The sequence below is a fragment of the Mytilus galloprovincialis genome, chromosome 4 (assembly GCF_965363235.1).
Source record: "Mytilus galloprovincialis chromosome 4, xbMytGall1.hap1.1, whole genome shotgun sequence".
Taxonomy (NCBI): domain Eukaryota; kingdom Metazoa; phylum Mollusca; class Bivalvia; order Mytilida; family Mytilidae; genus Mytilus; species Mytilus galloprovincialis.
The window spans coordinates 31,752,495-31,770,016 of NC_134841.1; the positions used below are offsets into that span (position 1 = coordinate 31,752,495).

Below are 17,522 nucleotides of genomic sequence, written 5' to 3' on the forward strand. Positions count from 1 at the left end.
AAAACTGGACCAAAAATTAAGAATCTACATACACAGTTAGATTTGGCATATCAAAGAACCCATTTATTCAATTTTTGATGAAATCAAACAAAGTTTAATTTTGGACCCCCATTTGGACCAACTTGAAAACTAGGCTAATAATTAAAAATCTAAGTACATTTTTAAATTCAGCATATCAAAGAACCCCAAGGATTCAATTTTTGTTAAAATCAAACTAAGTTTAATTTTGGACCCTTTGGACCTTAATGTAGACCAATTTGAAAACAGGACCAAAAATTAAGAATCTACATATATAGTTAGATTCGGCATATCAAAGAACCCCAATTATTCAATTTTTGATGAAATCACACAAAGTTCAATTTTGGACCCTTTGGGCCCCTTATTCCTAAACTGTTAGGACCAAAACTCCCAAAATCAAACCCAACCTTCCTTTTATGGTCATAAACCTTGTGTTTAAATTTCATAGATTTCTATTTACTTATACTAAAGTTATTGTGCGAAAACCAAGAATAATGCTTATTTGGGCCCCTTTTTGGCCCCTAATTCATAAACTGTTGTGACCTCAACTCCAAAAATCAATCCCAACCTTCCTTTTGTGGTCATAAACCTTGTGTTAAAATTTCATTGATTTCTATTAACTTATACTAAAGTTATTGTGCGAAAACCAAGAATAATGCTTATTTGGGCCCTTTTTTGGCCCTTAATTCCTAAACTGTTGGAACCAAAACTCCCAAAATCAATCCCAACCTTCCTTTTGTGGTCATAAACCTTGTGTCAAAATTTCATAGATTTCTATTCCCTTAAACTAAAGTTATAGTGCGAAAACCAAGAAAATGCTTATTTGGGCCCTTTTTGGCCCCTAATTCCTAAAATGTTGGGACCAAAACTCCCAAAATCAATCCCAACCTTCCTTTTGTGGTCATAAACCTTGTGTTAAAATTTCATTGATTTCTATTCACTTTTACTAAAGTTAGAGTGCGAAAACTAATAGTATTCGGACGACGACGACGACGCAGACGACGACGCCAACGTGATAGCAATATACGACCAAAAAATTAAAATTTTTGCGGTCGTATAAAAATTAAGGTGTTGTACTGTCAGAAAAAGATAACTTGGACACAAAGAGATCTGTCAATTGCAAGACTTACTTAAATATGAAAATGAGGTAACCTTGTCAGACAGACATGAACACCATAGAATCATTTCATTCACCAAGTATAATTGAACTATTGCTTTTAGTGTTCTAGATAAGGATTTAGTCTTGATCACTGATGTGGTCAACCCTGTCAGACATCTTAGAATTATTTTCATTCACCACATATATTTAACCCTTTGCTTATAGTATCCGTGACAAGGACTTGACAAAAACATAGTCTTGATTACTTATCCATGAAATAAGGTGAAAGTAGACCTTGGAATTGATCTTTATACTAAATGTAATCATATTACTCAGGAGTTAATTGTGTGATATAAAAACTTATCCATGAAATAAGGTGAAAGTAGACCTTGGAATTGATCTTTATACTAAATGTAATCATATTACTCAGGAGTTAACTGTGTGATATAAAAACTATAGTTCTTTTCATTAGTTGGTGAACTATGACAACAAGGGCAAAAACAAAGAAATATGACAGATGTAAGCTTCTTTACATAAGACATCTAAATATATATAATAAGATGTTTCCTGGTCTTCAACCTTCAGACATATAGAATTAAATACATATAGTTTTGTTATCTTCACTGCCACCAGAGTATACCTATGTCTCACATTGCTACACTCATGTCTTGTTATTTTGGATAATAATTCCATGATATTTTATACATGAAGTACTCCTTGCAACCAATGAACAGACTTAAAGCTTTCATCATTAGCAAAACATTGTTTGAAATTTAAGATTTTTTTTAAAAGATTTTTTCCATTTTCACAAATTTCAAGGGTATATTCAAGATTGGAACTGTTAATTAAAATTTTCAATTTTTAAGTAAGATCTTAATTATCAGTCAGTGAAAGTAGTCCATGAAGAGTTTATTCGGAAACGATTTGAATGTTTTATTATTGTTAAAACTTTGACAGTGTTAGGTTCACAATAATAAAAATATGCATTCATAGTGATTTTACAATCACATAAATAAGTTCTCCCATTTCTGACAGGGGTAAAAGATTTGCGATAATAAAAGCAAACTTAAATTTCTGGATTTACAGTTATTTTCTGCTTTATTAAGCTGCAGTGAAATCGGTCGTACTGGATCTGTATCTACCGAATTTCAAATGATTTGGGAGAGGCACAATCTAGTTGTTATGTGGAAACCAAAACTTCTACCATATTTTGCATTATAACAACAGGCACAACTCTGGAGAGACAAAAGTGACACAGGTAAAATTCAAACTGGATTTTTGTATATGGTCCCATATAATATCAACCAAATGTTCAAATAATTTGGTAAAGGCTTACTCAAGTTGACATCTGAAAACCAATTTTATACAACATATAAAAGTGTGTAAAGTTATATTTCCCCTTTGCTTCTCACATGCCATAATATGTGAACATAGCATGTTGAAGGTTTGACAATTAGTACAGCTGTTTCTCCATTCATAAGTAGGTTTACACATGAATCAACAAATGTAAAGTTTAATATCCAATATCTGAAAGTCCACCTGTGGCCAGGATAGTTTCATAAGAATGTCAACATTGAAAATAGCTGAGTATATAGATGATTTTCTCAGAAAACATCTATTATTTCAAGAAGTTTTCCTATGACCATTTGGCCTGATTTGCTTTTGGAATTGAAGCAGGATGTTCAATAAACTTGTGGTGTTCATGCTTCATTTGATCCTGCTCATCAGTTGGATATATGTGGTAAAACAAATAAACATATTAGTAATAAATAAATCAGTGCTTGTCTGCTCTAATGTTTGCCTCCTAGATTGGATGCTGTAATAACATCTTATATATGTGATGTATTGAGGGTAGGAAGTTTCTGTATTCAGATTATATCAGTCCTACTAGATTTTCTGGAGTACTTAAGTTACAATTAGATAAAATAATTTCTAACCTCACACAACCTACAGTTGAGTTGGAATCTATGTTCTACTATTGTGGTAGGATGTTTTATATTAAAGGGAGATAACAAACAACTATATAGCTTCAACAATTTAATGACCATGACTCTGAACAACTTTTATGTACAATTATATACAAATTAACATTCACATAAAATCTATCATTCTTAGAACAATCTTTCTCACGTTTTGTGACAAGTTCAATGAGAAATAAATAAATAAATTTGGATTATGATTTAAATGTTCTTGTCACATTAAAGATGAAGTTATATAACATTATGTAACTATAAATATCCACATTTACAAAACAATACAAACACTTGGATTGCTGCATGTGTGACTTTATAGAAATTAAAACGAAAAAATGCTGAACATAAAAAAAGGATGATTATAATGAGATGTACATGAAATTTTACAATGATGAAGATAAAACTGATGTGAATAAAGAACTGGATTCATTACATAGAATTGTTAGTAATTACACAATTATTATGTAAGTGATGAATACCAATAACTTTTTATGATTTATTGTAGATTCAGTTCATGTTTGGCTTCTATAATACAGGTAATATTAATTGGTTTTTGGTTAAATCAATGTTTTTAATGTTATGGGGAACATAAATACTACAAATAAAATATCCTCCTTAATGTGAAAATGTACAATCAAAGTTATGTAATGAATGTCAATGAGACTTACACCATATGGATCAATACATGATAGTTAATGAATCTGATATCATCACTTTTTACTTTTACATTTTTACAATTAAGGTCATAAAAAAAAAATAATGTTAAGTTCTTAACCCACTAACTGAAATCAATTTTAAAATTCAAGTAATAAAATTTTATTTCTTTATAGAATTGAATTCTTTACTTCAAACAAATATGAAAAAAAGTTTTTAAACAAATGCGAAATAAGGAAAAATATGGAAGAGGCTGAACATTTTTTTCATATATAAGATCCTAATGGATGATTAATGGACATGAGGGAGACTACTATATGATTTTACATAAGAGCAAATATGCACTGTTTAACAAAGCATGCTGTGAAATAACTGAACTGTGACATGCATCTCTATTACCTTGGAATTATTAGTCCTGTTAGTCTTCTTAACCAGTTTAATCCGAGGAAATCAGGAATGTCAATAAACCATCCATTAGGTTATTATGTCATATTTTAACAATAACAGAAATATAACAGATAGATACACAAAAATTGCTTTAACAATACTGTCACTCCAACATGTGAAGAAAATAGCTTGTTTTGAAATATATATGAATCAGTAAGGCTGTAAATACCCCTTAAGGCTATTTGTTTGCCATTATTGGCCATCATAAAAGTTCCTGTAAAATTTTGACATCATAAAAGAAAATATCTGATGCCACAATGGAAAAATGATTGTTGTATGACGTCAAAATTTCAAGTGTGACAGATTATCTGGTCAAGTGAAACAGATTTCCAAATGGCAATAAGGTGTATTTAAATAAATAATATTTTGAAAACTAAATTAAAAAAATATGAGATATTGCTGAAATATTGTGATAATGTTTCTGTGTTCTTCTATTTTCCATAAATTCAAACATGCAAATTTGCTCCCTTCAATTTATCCTCATTTTTACATTATAGTACAAACACTTGCTCAACAAACAAAATCCCATGTATTCAATAAGAATAGTCTTTATAAGGCATCCATTTGAAACTATAGAGCATAGCTCTTTATTGCTAGTAATTATTAATTAAGAAACAAAACAAAATAAAGCTGCTTGTTGATAATGAACATTTGGTTCAAGAAACAATTATTATATACTGATCTTATCAAAATTCACTGGGCAACCAATTATTATTTAAATAGCAATTTCCTAAATTTTAATTGGACATTTGGTTCAGTGATAATCTCATTTAGGGACGTCATCAAAAGTTCAATGAAGGATAAAAAAACTTAATTCACATAGTTTTTTCACTGACTCCCCCTCACCCCCCCTCTTAATTTAATTTTTGAAAAATTGATTGACCAATAGGGATATATGTAAAATCAATTTTAAATTAACAAAACTTGCAGCAATGTTGACCCCACCCCCAAACTATTTGATTTAAGTTTTTTTTTATCCTACATCGATCTTTTGATGTCGTCCCTTACTGGTATGACAAACTTTTTGAATGTTATTGACTGTAGAACCAGTGTTCTTCATGAACTCTAAACCTATTTTTTGTGATGATTTTACCATTTGTTTTTAATTCTGCAGTCATTATTAATATGAATAATCTATTGGTCCCTAAACCATAAAAAGTAATAAATATCTATTTATTAATTAAAATAAATAAATACATATTAAATTATCTTATGTATAAAGTTTGCTTCTTTGATCATGTTGATATTTAACCAAGTATTATAGAAAAAAAATTACAAATTACAGTGGTATAAGTATCTTCTTCCAATTCTTGTCATCAATAGACAGAAGCATGTTTAGATCTAAATGAGCAACAAAAAAGAGTCTAGCCCAAATAAATATTGGTTAAAATTGTAAGAATTCTTTATTTTTTTGTAAACTACTAGAGATACCTCAAATATTAGACTATAAAAGTTTTACAAAATCACTTTTAATAAATGAGAGAAATGAATTTTACATATTTGCCAAAAGTATTCCACTTCTTTCACATCAGTTCAATGTTCAAATACTGAAAACTAAAAACATGGCTCTCTCTTTTAATTTTTTTAAAATGTAATTATCTTGAGTTGAGAACTGTGATATCTTTCAAATGGCATGGTAAAATTTATCTTGAACAGAAAATCTTCAATTTCATGTTTGCTTTATAAAAAAAATTAAAAGTGAAATTTGTGTTATTAAGCTTTTTCTAGAAAATAATTACAAAGCAATTCTTTATTTCTTGATTAATCTTACTGTTTTATTTGTAACAACTTTAACAGTGTAAAATGTAAAACAAAGGCAAATATTATGACAGGTTCCTCTTACCCAACAAGAATAAAAATGAATATCAATTATTTGAAAAATATTTCATTAAACAAAATTTTGTTGCTTTAAAACAGTTTAAATCTAATAAGTAGATTATCAAACTTACAACTGAAAAAATACCCTCTTATATTCACTGCTAGAAAAGCATACACAAACAATTGTAACCCTTTATAAGTACACCATAGCTTATATCTAGTTTAAAAATGATTACAGTAAAATTTGTGTTCTAAAAAATGTCATTCTAAAAACATGTTAAAATATAAAAAGAATTTTGAATTGCCAATATTTTTTGATAAAATTTATAGTTGTATTAAAAAATGATATAATGACATGTATATATGTAAAAAAATGATATATCCCTGAATTTGTAAAACATGTGTATCCAGTGTGACTGTAGTATTGTGTAGTTAATCAAACTTGCAGATGCTAATGCTATTACATAAACAAAATACATAACAAAATTTACAAAAAATAATTTAAAGTGTTTAACTATGTACAGCCTTAAATACAAATGAAAAATGTTTTTTAAACAGCACTAGTTTGTTGTAAATTGACCATTTCACATTTGATTTAAAACTCTGTTCCCAACAGAACTGAAAATCAATTGTCAAAGGTAAAACATTTTTAAAATTATTTCTCAGTTAAGGTTTCTCGTTAGTTTGTCAAACAATACCTACACAATACTTTATGGAATGGAAAGCCCACCATTGTTCAACACTTACAAGTTGATGTGACACCAATCGTTGTGGTCCATTATAACATTATATTACCGATAACTAGAATTATCCCACACAATTCCACGAATAAAGTCTTCAATTTCTCTGTCTAACTCTGGAGCATAATTGTTCATACTTGAAGAATGGTTGTATGGTGGTGGCTGATGTGGCATGGGTGCTGGAAGAGAGTAAGGGGGATACATAGGAACAGGGAAAGTTGGAGGTGTGATCGGAGATATCCTAGATCCCAGTGGTGATTGTAAAGGTGCATTAGTCTGTGAAGGAAAGTCTGTAGGGAAACTAAGTGGTCTCTGTGATGTTAATGGTGGTGGTGGTACTATTGGTATGGATGGTGATGGAGGATTAGGGATTGTTCCATCTGATGACACAGGAGAAAGTGAGTGGGCCACAGATGAAGGTCTGTACGGAGACTTTGCTGGAGATAGTCCCTTGTTTGACATAGGTGATCCCAATCCAGAACTTGACGCAGATGACGGTGATCCGATATTTGACCCAGGTGACGACAACATGGGTGAATCGGATGAGATCATAGAATGCACAGGAGTAGGAGAATCAAGGCTGATTACCCGAGGACTACTAGAACTTGTGTTTGATGGAGCTGGCTGTGGTGTTCTGGGTTCTTCTTCATCCTCTTCATCACTACTACAGGTCAGATCAATCACGTCCATTTTAGGCTTCTTTTCAGGGGAGGCACCTGAACAAAAACATACAAATAGTTTATTTTTTCAAACAAAAACATTGTGAATTGAGGAAAATTCTTTCAATATGTATTTTATTACTCAAGTTCGTAAAAAAGTGAACACTATATATATAGACACTATTTTTTCAATGTAACTTTGAACAAATTGTACATTTTCTATAACCTACATGAACACTGTTGGAACTCAAGCTAAGCCACCATCAGCACTCTTATGTTTATCTTTCTCATTAATTAGTTGGTAAATGCATGTTATTCTAATATGCAACTTAATACCTGGTGGAAGTATTTTTAAGTAAAGATATGCCATATTGTGGATTCATAATTATTTGTTGAATACAATTTTTAGGGGATTTGGAGGGTAAAGGTGAACCAGAAAATTCAATGTTCAATGAAAAACAAATTTTCTGAAGCTTGTATGAAGACTTCTGAAACTAGATGTGTCAAAGCGACACGAATGACCCTGTCCCAAAAAGTTGAAAAATCTGCAATTTCAATAACACATGTGGACACAAACATGATGGTAGTCTCACACTGATATGTTCATAATTATAAATTAACTGTAAACAAAACTCAGCTCAAAATGTGGAGGCCTATAGAAAAAAAATTCTGTATAACTCTGATTTTCAACAATTTTCAAAGTTGTAAACCTGTAATTTTGGCAAAAATTAGCGAAGCAGAATAAAACTTAAACTTGATCTGTAACTCATCATGGTTAACTCACAAACCAAAAAGCAGTCCAATATCTGAAGGCATTGAGAAAAAAACTCTGTATAATGGTTTGTTGCGGAATGTCGTAATGACGGAATTTCGGACAAGGGTAAAACTATATGGCACTGACAACTTCGTTGCAGGGCCATAAAAACGCAAAATTAAGTGTCCAGAAACATGCAAGTTTTCCTTCACCCCGAAAATAAATTAATCCACAGTATTGCACTATTTTCCCTGTACTAACCACTTGGTTCTGAAGCTGCAGGTCGTGTATTTTTGATGACAGGACTAGATATCACATGTGTTTCTTTCTTCTGGTTAAGTCTACACCAATTACCATCTTGATTGAACTGAATCTCATCAACATCAGGTGCTTGTTTCAAAATTTCTACAAATAACCTGAAAACATATGGCCAAAAAAATGTTAGTTTTCATCTTTGCAATATTTATCAATTATAAGCTGTTTTTTTATAAGATTATCAAGTTCAGAATTGTTATTTTGTCGTCAGATTATTATACCATGGATGTGAAACAGTAGAAATCATATTATATGTGAAACAGCACAATTCATTTTATATGTGAAACAGCAGAAGTCATATTGTATGTGAAACAGCAGAAGTCATATTTTATGTGAAACAGAAGGTCATATTGTATGTTAAACAGAAGGTCATATTGTATGTAAATCAGCAGATTGTATGTGAAACAGAAGGTCATATTGTATGTGAAACAGAAGTCATATTGTATGTGAATCAGCAGGTCAGATTGTATGTGAAACAGAAGGCTTGTGAGGCTGAAACCTGTAAATAACAGTTCTTAAAATGAATATTGATATAATTCAGTATATTTATCATGACCTTATTAACTTTAATGAGTCACTTTTTTTTTAACACCTCTGGATTTAATGTTTTGAAAATTTTACCACTTTTTTTTAAAACATAAGTTGAATGAATTTTTGATAGAAAATCTATAGCTAATTATTATCTTCAAGTCCTTTGACTGTGAAATTTACTGATAATAACCTACCCATCAATGACTAATTTATGGAAGGGAGCAGGTCTATCACAAACAGGACACATCCATGTTGGTTTCTTCTCGTTCATCATAAGATATAGCATGGCATCACAGCACTGTAAATGTGTACATGAACTAGCTCGTATTGGAATACTCATTCGACTTTTACCAAGCTGAAGAATAAACAAAATTATATATAAATGATAATAAAAATGACACCAAAACTGTTGAAGGAGACTTAACAATAATTGTTTCTACACTTATAAACTCATGTTTTTACAGTACCATGGATTTTAATTTTTAAATGGACATTGTATTTATATCATTTATGTTTTAAAAAGGAAGGAAATATTTGCCAACTTCCATAATTGTTACAATAAATCAGTTCAGAATTGTATGATTTGTGTAATGTTCCTACCTATCTGGTTAAACTGTTTGAGTATTTACTATACAATGGAATATCTGTATCAACAATCAAAAATATTCAAGCATATACATATGATATGAGGTAATGATAAAACAACAAAAATGTTAAAACTGTATGGGCTATTTCATTAAAATGAATGTGGGAGGGTAGAAAGGGAAGCTAAATTATTGATTGTAGGTTATAGGTATTTTTTCAGTATGCATCTATTACCATATCGGCATATGCAAAATTATCTAAAAAATGGTTCTTGGTTATAGGGATATTTTGAGATCCCTTCCTACCCTCCCAAATACATTTAAAAGGAATAGCCATAAAACAATAAAAAAAACATGTGTTTTATTTTCAATGTCTGAATATTTTATTTGCGGTTCATATACTTTTTCTGGGAGAAAGACATCGGCACCAACTTCTATCTTCAAGTCTTATTGACCATCATACCACATACCCTTATTATAAATTCTAGCAATTTCTTACAATTGACCACATTAGGAACATCTCTAGTACTAGTGCAAGGCTTCTGTGATCTTTTTGGGAACACTTACCACAAGTTGTATTCATACGGATAGAGGTAATAAGGTTACAGTGACCTCCTTATTGCACCCCTTTAATACACACTTTAATAGATTAGTTGCTAGGCCTACTTACCGGACACATTAAGGACACTCTTAGACTAGTTGTATCTATTTCACTATCTGGATCACTTTGTAATTTTTCTTTGACTGAAATAACAATAATTTATGGAATGTTGTTCTCAATAGAAATAGTTAATTAAAATCATGCTTGATTGTTGTCTATTTAATGCTTAGTGGTAAATGTAACATGCATATTAGAACAAGAGTATGTTAATGCAAAATTAATATGAACCTGGCATTTTACAAGACCAACATGAAGAGCACTATTTTTTAAACATGCTTTCTCACAAGGAAAGTCCAAAGGAGGAAATACCAATCTATTCATTTTTCTGACTCCAGGTTGCACTTTGTAAATACAGCTGTTTCTGACAACACGCCTCTTTTGGGGAGAAATAGAATATTCATAGAAAATTAATTTTGTTTACATACTGGTTCCCAGTTATGCTCTCTGTGTTCCATATCGCAGAGACAGAACTGGGGAATGTTACCAGTAAATAAACATGTGAATATTGTTTACATTGAAATCTGTGGTAACCTTTCATTCGAGGTAGGGGTAGTTAAGAAAATAAGTGTAAGTTTCAACTCTGAGAAGTTTGGGACATATAAACGTTGAAAATATGCCGCACAGCCCTATATTTTGACCTTTGAAAAAAATTGTGGTGCAAATGAACTTTCAATTCTAGGATAAGATTTTTTTCAAATCTTCATAGTAAAAGTGGTACAGTTTTAGCCGTAAAAGGAGTTCCTATGGGAAATTGCATTGTCAATATTTACAGAAATGCAACCTCCAAGCAGAACAGTTTTTTCTCTCCATGATTCAGGGGGAAGCTGAAAATACCAGTTTTAAAGTGTTTGGTCTGAGTAGGCAGGGGATAGAACTCATAACTGCCCACATTAAGGGAGAGCATTATTTCAGTAATCCGAGGTGTTGTGATTGTTTGTTGAATTTGGAATATGAGCTTTATGATTTTTAAGCATTATTTGTATATTTGCAGAACTGCAGAAGGGAGGCTTCTTCATGCCTATTGATTGTTAACACTTATCAAAGAAGAATGTTGCTGTTTCTCTCAATATAGTTAGTATCTTTTATTAAGAATTTGTGATAGGGACCTTCAGCATTTAATTGATAAGAAACTTACTTAAAGCTCTTGTATGATCAGGATGTCTGTTTCCAAACTGTTTTAATCTCATCATTAATATATCTGATGATAATTTCTTTACTAAGTATATAGCCACACAGTAACCCTGAAATTATATAAACACAATTTTCATATACAGTTGTGCTAATGGAAATAATAGATGTAGTAATAAATATGTCCTTGTTTCATCTTGTGCAATAAACATAGAAATTTAATATAAAGGCACATACTACCTATTTTTTTTTTTTCAATTTCATACATTCAGGTTTTTTAAGTTAAAAAATGAAAGCATATAAAGCTTTATTACACCACATATATATAATAAATCAATTATCCCTTCCATACACACAAAATGCTATTCATAAAAAAAAACAAAAAAAAAACAGATTTGTATTACATTGAATAAATCAAATACCAACAAGACATAAATAAAAAGATTTGAACCATAAAACTATGAACAGAAGAAATAAATTCTAATAATCCTGAATTGTCCGACTGTACCATCTCTGTGAGAAGTCTCATTGGTATTTATCTGATGGCTAAGGCAGAGTAGCCATTCCAATTATCTCCCTTTCAAATAAGAGCAAAACTGTAATTATTTACATTCCTTTGGTGTGCTTTGTTTGGGATTCACTGCAATCCATTGAGGATTTAAGAGTGGAAATTTTAAGGTCAATATCATACAATTAACCCCCAAAAAAATCAATTTTATCATTGTGAACTTTCCACTTTTTTTTTAGCAATAAACAAACTGCATTTGCACATGGAATCTATCAGTCTGAATAGGCATAGGAGAAGTGAAGGACAATGATGTGATATCTATACTAACCGACCAAAGTCAGTGGCCCATGACATATCTATCTAATTAGGCATTGAGGGTGAAAGAGGACAAAATGATGCGATATCTATACATACCTGACCAAAGTCAGTGGCCCATGACACATCTATCTAATTAGGCATTGTGGGTGAAAGACGACAGAATGATGTGATATCTATACATACCCGACCAAAGTCAGTGGCCCATGACACATCTATCTAATTAGGCATTGTGGGTGAAAGACGACAGAATGATGTTATATCTATACATACCTGACTAAATTCAGTGGCCCATGACACATTTATCTAATTAGGCAATGTGGGTGAAAGACGTCAGAATGATGTGATATCTATACATACCCAACCAAAGTCAGTGGCCCATGACACATCTTTCTAATTAGGCATTGTGGGTTAAAGACGACAGAATAATGTGATATCTATACATACCCGACCAAATTCAGTGGACCATGAGATATCTATCTAATTAGGCATTGTGGGTGAAAGACGACAGAATGATGTGATATTTATACATACCCGACCAAAGTCAGTGGCCCATGACACATCTGTCTAATTAGCCATTGTGGGTGAAAGACGACAGAATGATGCAATATCTATACATACCCGACCAAAGTCAGTGGCCCATGACACATCTATATGATTAGGCATTGTGGGTGAAAGACGACAGAATGATGTGATATCTATACATACCCGATCAAAGTCAGTGGACCATGACACATCTATCTGATTAGGCATTGTGGGTGAAAGACGACAGAATGATGTGATAGCTATACATACCCGACCAAAGTCAGTGGCCCATGAAACATCTATCTGATTAGGCATTGTGGGTGAAAGACGACAAAATGATGTGATATCTACTGGACGACCTGGACGTTTAGGTTCTACGCCTGGCTTTGTTGTAGGAATAGGATTCTGTAAAACAATGCAATCATCTATCAGTAGTTATAAAACAACAATGTTACATCATTCAGGTTAATCAAAAACAGCATTTTATGATTTACATACTCAGGTCATTTGCAAACATTGGATACAAATACATGCAATCTTCATGCATGTAGAAATATTACATCAGTCATTTCCCAAATTTCAACGGTTAAACAATTGATATTCTTGTTCATCCATTCATATTACACTAAAAAAGGCAATGGAATAGTAACAAGAGGCTCTCAAGAGCCTGAATCGCTCACCTTAATTTTTTTGGTTAAATCTCTCATCAATGATTATGTTGGCTTTTCAATTTATTTAAATGTTCTTTGAATCGTCCTATTTTCTTCAAAAGCAAAAAAAAAATCATTTTCTCCTATGTTCTATTTTAGCCATAGGAGCTATGTTTCTGACATACAAGGAAATGAAATATAAAATTTATACTAGATACTCTGAAACTCATTTAGCCTAAGTTTGGCTGAAATTGATACAGCAGTTTCAAAGGAGAAGATTTTTTAAAGTAAGTCAACATGATGAACAAATTGTGAAAAAAGTCTTTAAAGGGCAATAACTCCTTAAGGGGTCAATTGACAATTTTGGTCAAATTGACTTATTTGTAGATCTTACTTTGCTTAACATTTTTGCTATTAACAGTTTATCTGTATCTATAATAATATTCAAGATAATAACCAAAAACTGCAAAATTTCTTTAAAATCATCAATTCAGGGGCATTATATCTGAAAAACCAGTTACCCAATTCGGCTGAAAATTTCAGGACAGGTAGACCTTGACCTAATAAATACTTTAACTTCTTGTCTTATTTGCTCTAAATGCTGGAGTTTTTGAGATATAAGCCAAAAACTGCATTTTACCCTGTGTTCTATTTTTAGCCATGACGGCCATGATGGCCATGTTTTTTGACGAAATAAAAAATAAAGCACAAACTTTATTTTATACACCCTACTGATCATTCAGTTGAAGTTTGATTGAATTTGGTTTAGTAGTTTTAGAGGAGAAGATTTTTTAAAGTTAGCAAATATGATGAACAAATTGTGAAAAATTGTCGTTAAAGGACAATAACCCCTTAAGGTAACACGATACCGAATGACGTTACGCCACGAGTTATCGTTCCTGACGTTATCGAATAACGTTCATACATACAATCCAATGCAGCAGGTTCTGCAATCACAAGATTTTAAGTGATAGAATAATTAAAAAAATATTTTCGGTAACTATATGGCATTTTTAACGGTAACTTTTTCCTAGATGCAGAGTGCCGAGACTTTTGATGCAATACGTAACGGTTAACTTATTTGACATAGATTGCTTTGTCGTTTTCCGGAAATTCTTCTGCTCATTGTTAACCTTTAAAAATGTATTGCTTTACTTTTAATTATTCTGTTTCTATATATTTAAGCATCTGCACGATTTATCTATATATGTTCTCAGGCATAATATAGACTGAGTTTAATCACTTTATTTTATTTTTTGTTTATTTTTGCAATAAATACTTATTTATGATGCACGCCGTATCCCCTTGAAATTTTGTTTTGAAAGTAGATATCTAATGTATAGAAACTTAGGATAATGTGTTAAAAAAAACCGGGGAATTGTAGAACTATTAATTCGTGTTAAAATGGTCGTCAACAACACCACTCGCGGGCAAAATGGAAAAAGGAAATTTATCTGGATGAGAATTCGGATAGAATTAGGCGAAAAAGCACAATACAAGCAGACTGTGAAACTCATACAGAAAATAGTTTGTTACTATGGAATGTAAAAAAAGTGGTTGAACTTGATTATTTTGCCGAATAACTTTCCCTGTGTCCCAAGTGTAAACAGTCTCTGAAATTCATTGGTCTGTATATACAGAGTAAATCCGATATAGTTTCGGAAACATTTTAAAAATAAAGTGCTAGCTTTGTAATCCTATAGACCAAGTCTACTCGGGACAGACAGCAACATTGTAATAAGTTCTGAAAAAGTTAACGTAGGCTGAAAATACATGGGAACTTGATTCGTCAAAAATAAAATAAAAAAATTCAGGTCCCGTTACAGTCGGACTAAAGCCAGCCCTAAGTATCCCCTTGCGTCTATAAAAGCAAGTTGATAGTCGGGAATGGCTATAGTCAGACTGGTTCCGTTACATTTTTTTCCTAGAAATTTACAAGCAAACGACGGACTAATTATTATTCAAACGACAGAAAGACGGACTGAAATAGCTAGATCTTGAAATCATTTAGATTTTATATTCGTCTTAATTTACGCTTGCATGGGTATTCGGTGGTAGTGTGGTTTTTTTTTTGGGGGGTGTCATTTGAGTTGGAAATGATGCACATGTACAAGGTCGGAGACAAAATGACTGAAAGAGAATCAACATAGTTGCCTTTTTAGGCCCTGAGGGGCATATTCATCAAATACTAGTCGTCGGGAAAGCCCGAGTTTAGTTTCACAGTCTTAAAAGTAGTTTTTTGAACAAGTATACAACTTTTAAGTAGATCTATATACATGTAAAAAAGAAGTTTTTGCATTTCTTTGTGTGGATAACTATACTATATATATATATATATATATATATATGTACATTTTAACATAAAATGTATTTGTACGAGCTTTAGAAACATGACGAAAAGCGAGACTCGCCGAGCTTTCCACTTGTTTCGTAGTGGGTACAAATACATTTTATATTTCTGACAATGTACATAGTTTTTATCTTTTGTTTTTATTCTACAGTTTACACCCCAAGGGTGACTAGGAAATAGAAATACGGTCACTTGGTCTTCTTCCGACTGGCAGTAGAATGCTTCCAAAGTGGGGCGTTCATTTGGCTGTGCGGGATGTATCAAGTTTGCAGCCACGTCCGGTCAGAATGGGGACATCAAATCCGAAGCCTCGAATAAAGAGAGTGCTAAGCTCTTTAAAAATTAAGAACCCTAGCAACAACTCTTTTAGGGGTCCGTATGCGGCCTGTTGCAAGACAAAATTTCAGTCCCTATTCAATATACCCTCATTTTCCAGTGTCAGTCCAAATTTTCTCGACCATCATCTCGGATCGCCTCTATTACAAAACCTACATATTGTATGTATTGTTAACTTGTTCTCGTCCTGAACATGCATGAAATATTTGCCACTGGACGTTAAGCAACCAGCATTCAATCCTACAATTTACAACCGTCACTTGAAACTTTAGTTGTTAAAATTTAAATCATTGCCTCTATTTTTTTTCAAAGAAATCGACAAAGTTTACGAACATTTACGCAAAAAGAAATATCTACGTTACCGTTTGCTCATTATGGAAGTGGGGTAACATGAGACTTTATTTGTAAAAGTACAATTACAAATAAAACAAAAAATTATATGGAACATGTTATTTGTACAACAGTTGGCTGTTAGAATGATAAATGGAGATATAGGATATGCAATTTAAAAGAAAGCAACATCTGGACATTTAACGACATCAAAACCAAAGACATCAAGCAAATTGTGACTAATGCTAATTGGACGAGTATCTTTTTATTTCTAATTTGTAGTTTTAGTAAACGTTGGTCCCCTAAATTAAAAAGTTTTGATAAGTATGTGTAGTATAATTATCACAGTAACATTTCAGTCTCTTTAAATTAGTATATATTTGTTAAAACTTTTGTTCTTCTGGAGAAAATTCAAACCATAATGAAATAAGGAGGTGCGATAAAATTGCCAATTAATCAACTTTCCATCAAAGACAAAATGACGGAAATCTTAGCTTGCTTACATTGCTACTTCATTTTAGATCTCCAAATTACCATTCCATTATATGAACTGCATAATCAAAAATATGTTTTGTCACCAAAATCGTAAGAGAGCACGTATCATCATAGTGTTTCACCCCTGTCCGTTTAACCGTCAATCCCGCACTTGGTATATATAGGGTGTATACGGCTAAACATTTAGGACTACAGTCTTTTCGTTTCAAGTTTAAACTATGTACCTGGTGTTACTACTCATATTAAAGGTGCGCATATCGTCTGGATTTCTTTGTTTTTTGTTCATGACAGGTTGCTGGATTAGGCATTTTGATAAAATGTAAAAGGCACGCAGAGTACAGACTCCGGCTTACATCTCCTACATGTGGAATTTCAAGCTGGAACTTTTATGTTTCGCAGTTTGTTTTACTTATAAAGAATGCATAACATATCATGATCTCAAGACAGACTGTTGAACTTTGTGACATTTTGCATACAGTTTGCAATGTTTGTCCGACTTGCTGGACAACCAACTCACACATTTACACCACGCAGAGTACACTATACTAATGTATGTAGCAAGTCAAGAATATAAGTTTTGAATTTTTCTTTGAGTTTTGCTATTTTGTTTTTTAGAATGTGTATTTTTATCA

At 31.9% G+C, this 17,522-nt stretch overlaps 1 protein-coding gene across 10 annotated transcripts in view; it reads right to left on the reverse strand.

Annotated features, from left to right (window-relative positions):
• Nucleotides 1–3,141: 3,141 nt before the first annotated feature.
• LOC143071886 (E3 SUMO-protein ligase PIAS2-like) overlaps nucleotides 3,142–17,522 on the reverse strand; it is a 39,388-nt gene continuing 25,007 nt past the window's right edge. For all 10 annotated transcript variants that reach the window (XM_076246547.1, XM_076246544.1, XM_076246545.1 and 7 more), the window contains 6 exons: nucleotides 13,000–13,134; nucleotides 11,389–11,494; nucleotides 10,263–10,336; nucleotides 9,203–9,363; nucleotides 8,424–8,578; nucleotides 3,142–7,465 (listed from right to left, as the gene is read on the reverse strand). In XM_076246547.1, the coding sequence (XP_076102662.1) occupies nucleotides 6,801–7,465; nucleotides 8,424–8,578; nucleotides 9,203–9,363; nucleotides 10,263–10,336; nucleotides 11,389–11,494; nucleotides 13,000–13,134 (1,296 nt within the window). In that variant the 3' untranslated portion in view covers nucleotides 3,142–6,800. The remainder of the gene's footprint in view (nucleotides 7,466–8,423; nucleotides 8,579–9,202; nucleotides 9,364–10,262; nucleotides 10,337–11,388; nucleotides 11,495–12,999; nucleotides 13,135–17,522) is intronic.